The sequence below is a fragment of the Varroa destructor genome, unplaced genomic scaffold (assembly GCF_002443255.2).
Source record: "Varroa destructor unplaced genomic scaffold, Vdes_3.0 BEIS01000001.1, whole genome shotgun sequence".
NCBI lineage: Eukaryota > Metazoa > Arthropoda > Arachnida > Mesostigmata > Varroidae > Varroa > Varroa destructor.
The window spans coordinates 54,995,709-54,998,970 of NW_019211454.1; the positions used below are offsets into that span (position 1 = coordinate 54,995,709).

Below are 3,262 nucleotides of genomic sequence, written 5' to 3' on the forward strand. Positions count from 1 at the left end.
TACGTCCGATGCTGCTGTTAGCAATGAAAATATTGGCTTGCAGCATAAAATTAATTATGTATGTAGGCTCAGTTTTGAATCAGGAGCACGTCAAGCGTTCCTAAACCTTGACACCTAACTTCTCTTTGCATAGGCAAATGCTCCGAACCTCAGCCATATTAATGTTAGCAATATTGATAGGGTACAGGCCTATAGCTGGACCGGTTTGCACACATGATCATTGCGCAGCAGGCCAACAAATAGCCGTGCGTTGAGGTATAGATACGTTAAACGTTTAAGTGTCACGCGTTTCAACAGATATCACAATTAGCCTAGCTTGAAGATGAACGAGAGCATAATTAGACTTCAAGATCCGAATACAGTTATGCAGATTTACCAAGATTTTAGTGCAATTATCTGAACGTTAGTAAAAAACAATTATTCTAAGTGACTATAAGACTAAGTGATTTCATATCGGGGATCGGAGCACTGCTCTATACAAAGCGACACCATTATCCGGATAACGATACCCTCTGAACGGTTATTGCTTTCCGACTAATAGTAATAACAGCGAAAACATAACGTAATATTTTCAATAGAGTTTTAGTATAGGTCAATTGCGCACATACACAGTTACTGTAGGAATTTCATATTTGTATTAATTTTCAGTGCGGTCGAGTACTGCCTGGACGTGGGCAATATGAACTTATCAGCGATCCGGACCATACGAGTATTACGTCCATTGCGAGCTATCAATCGGATCCCCAGTGAGTACCCGTCTTTGAAGGGCCAATAACTCAATTACTTTTATTCCTAGTTATGTGTGGTTACCTTCGAACGAACATCCCGGAGAACTCATCTAATTAAAGAACTGTCTAAACGACTTTGAAGCAAGTTCGTCCCGCTCCAAGCCTTTGTCATGCTTAGCAGTAGTCGTACCGTGGCACCTTCTAGGTACTGTAATTTACTCTTACTACAACTTGGCTGCCACTAACACATTTGAAATACAACGGAGCCTTAGACATGTTAGTTACAATTAAGACAAAGCATATGGCTACTTTTTTCCAGTTACCGTCAGCTTGACCACCTGGTATATCCCTTCGCAACAAACCTAATTTCGAATAAAAACACTTCTCCGCTAGAGCGAAACCATATCGCTCCTACTCTGTCTTCAAGAGAAATGTTTATTCTAGTTACCTGTTTCTGCTTCGCTTCGTACCTCCTATCTGTTTATGGTCCTCAAGGAGTCGCTGCTCTGGCTTCCATTCCAATTAGTCCTTCCAAGCATTCATTATACCTAGAAGTTGTGTGACTTCACCTGAAGACACTTAATAACTGTTACTAATTCTTCAATACGTAAGCCTTATGTCATTAGTCCTTTCGCTGCGTCGGAATTCGATACAAAAGCCTATTTTATGGACTTCTTTTGACCTCTTCTAAATACATGGTCTCCGACAGAATATTTGACTCAGGGTTTCTCCCTGTTCTATCGGTTTGATCTTGACTGTCGGCGACTTGTCTTCACGAAGAAGTCTAATAAACTTCTTGGCGCTCGCTTCATTTAAAGAGTATGGAGAGAAGAGAAATTAATTAGAGTGCCTTTTTAACAATTATGTTTCGACTTAGAAGCCTTAATAAAACTGGATTAGTGTCGTTCTTCTGTTGTCACTTGTTTTTCATCGAACACACCTCAGTACCGTAGTCGTCCCCTTGACAGCTACCAAAACGTGAAATATCCAGCATGTTTGTTTGTTGCTCCGGCTGCTTCCATTGGCTTAACTTAGGCCATTTTTCCGTGCCGAAAGACTCCGCTTAAAAGGCACTCTTCCTTTTATCAGTGTCATGGACTGATTATGTACGTGGACTTGTCTTGCACGCCCTACCATGGTTATACGTATTAGAGTACTTATCAAAATGTATTTAAATATTACGACCTAGCTCAGAGCATACTTTCGTTAAGCAACTACGACCCTATTGGTCTCCACTGCTAATAAAGCTATTGCGCTACATTCTCAAGTTTTTTTTTTCTCATATATAACTGTGTCCACACTAATAGTTAAGCACACAGCAGCACACAACACATAACCCGCATCCGCATTTGTTCTAGATGGCCATTTGTCTTCATTGTCGATCTCCTTAAAACAACAATAAAATCAAATCTAGACAGTACGTTAACGTCAAGCACAGCGTGTCACCTTTAAGTGAACACAGAAGCCCGTAGCTAGCGTAACATAGATGGAGTAAAAGCAAAGATAGACAGGACTGGCTAACTTACGTAGTTAGTAAAGCTGGGATTGCTAGACACAAAGGTCAGAAACCCCTTGCTAGAGATAGGAGAAAATGGGATGTTGGCAAGTCGGGAGCAAAGGGTAAAGGGGCTGTGGCGGGCCGTCACTTATGGAGGGCAGCCGCAGACAGGTAGATAGGGATTAACAGAAGGACGAGTATTATTTCGTCCAATTGCTTTTCGATCGGTGGCCAGTGGCTTCTTGCGTCGTCGCTAGTGCCGCCACGTCATGTTTTGTTCGACCCCTGTGCAATCCGCGTCGTCTCGTTTACCAAAATTGTAAGAGTATTGTGTGTCCACATTCATTTTTGAACTTTCACTTTATAGAAAAGCTGAAGGAGCGCACAATAGACGAGGGAGTCCTATGGAGATTCTTCTGGCGTGTTATTTTCTGTTTCAGTCCAGCTAAAGGAAACGGTCAACGACAAGTGATGCGGGACGACAAAGTGATGCTGTGCCGAGAGCTGCAATTGATAAACTTTAAATGGGCTGAGTTTTGCTCTCAATTACCACTACCGGCAGTAGCAACGCAGACCAGATTTTTCCTCTTACTTTCTGACTCACGCGAATACGTAGCTACGAACAAACAATGTAGAATGAACTTGGCAGCTAGTCGCTAACGCTGCTGAAGCCCTCTTTCTATCGACGCCCACAAAAAGGGGGCATTAAAAAAAAGAAAAACCTAACATGTTGTTTCATTCGCTTCGAATAAGAAATGTAGTGAGAAAAGGTATAATTGAGAAAAGTTTAACAGCAGTTTATCAACGAAGCGCCGACGAATTACTGGGCCTTACAAAGAACTTCGAAAACGATTTGATGCGACGTTGTCAAGAGCTCATAGTTGAAGCTTCTTTTACCAATAAGAATAACAAACTTGATGTTATTGTCTATTCCACCAGAGGGAGTAAAATTACCTAGAGCTTCATCCACTTAAGTAATTTTTGTTGCAGCAATTCCCTGCAGATAAAAATAGCAAAAAAAAAAAAGACAATGCTG

At 41.4% G+C, this 3,262-nt stretch overlaps 1 protein-coding gene across 12 annotated transcripts in view; it reads left to right on the forward strand.

Annotated features, from left to right (window-relative positions):
• The window catches only part of Ca-alpha1T (Ca[2+]-channel protein alpha[[1]] subunit T), a 245,041-nt gene that overhangs the window by 172,341 nt on the left and 69,438 nt on the right, over positions 1 to 3,262 (forward strand). For all 12 annotated transcript variants that reach the window (XR_015318592.1, XR_015318593.1, XR_015318591.1 and 9 more), the window contains one exon: positions 649 to 746. Coding sequence is in view for 8 of the 12 variants with exons in the window: in XM_086976796.1 (XP_086832922.1) it covers positions 649 to 746 (98 nt within the window). In the remaining 4 variants the exon portion in view is untranslated. The remainder of the gene's footprint in view (positions 1 to 648; positions 747 to 3,262) is intronic.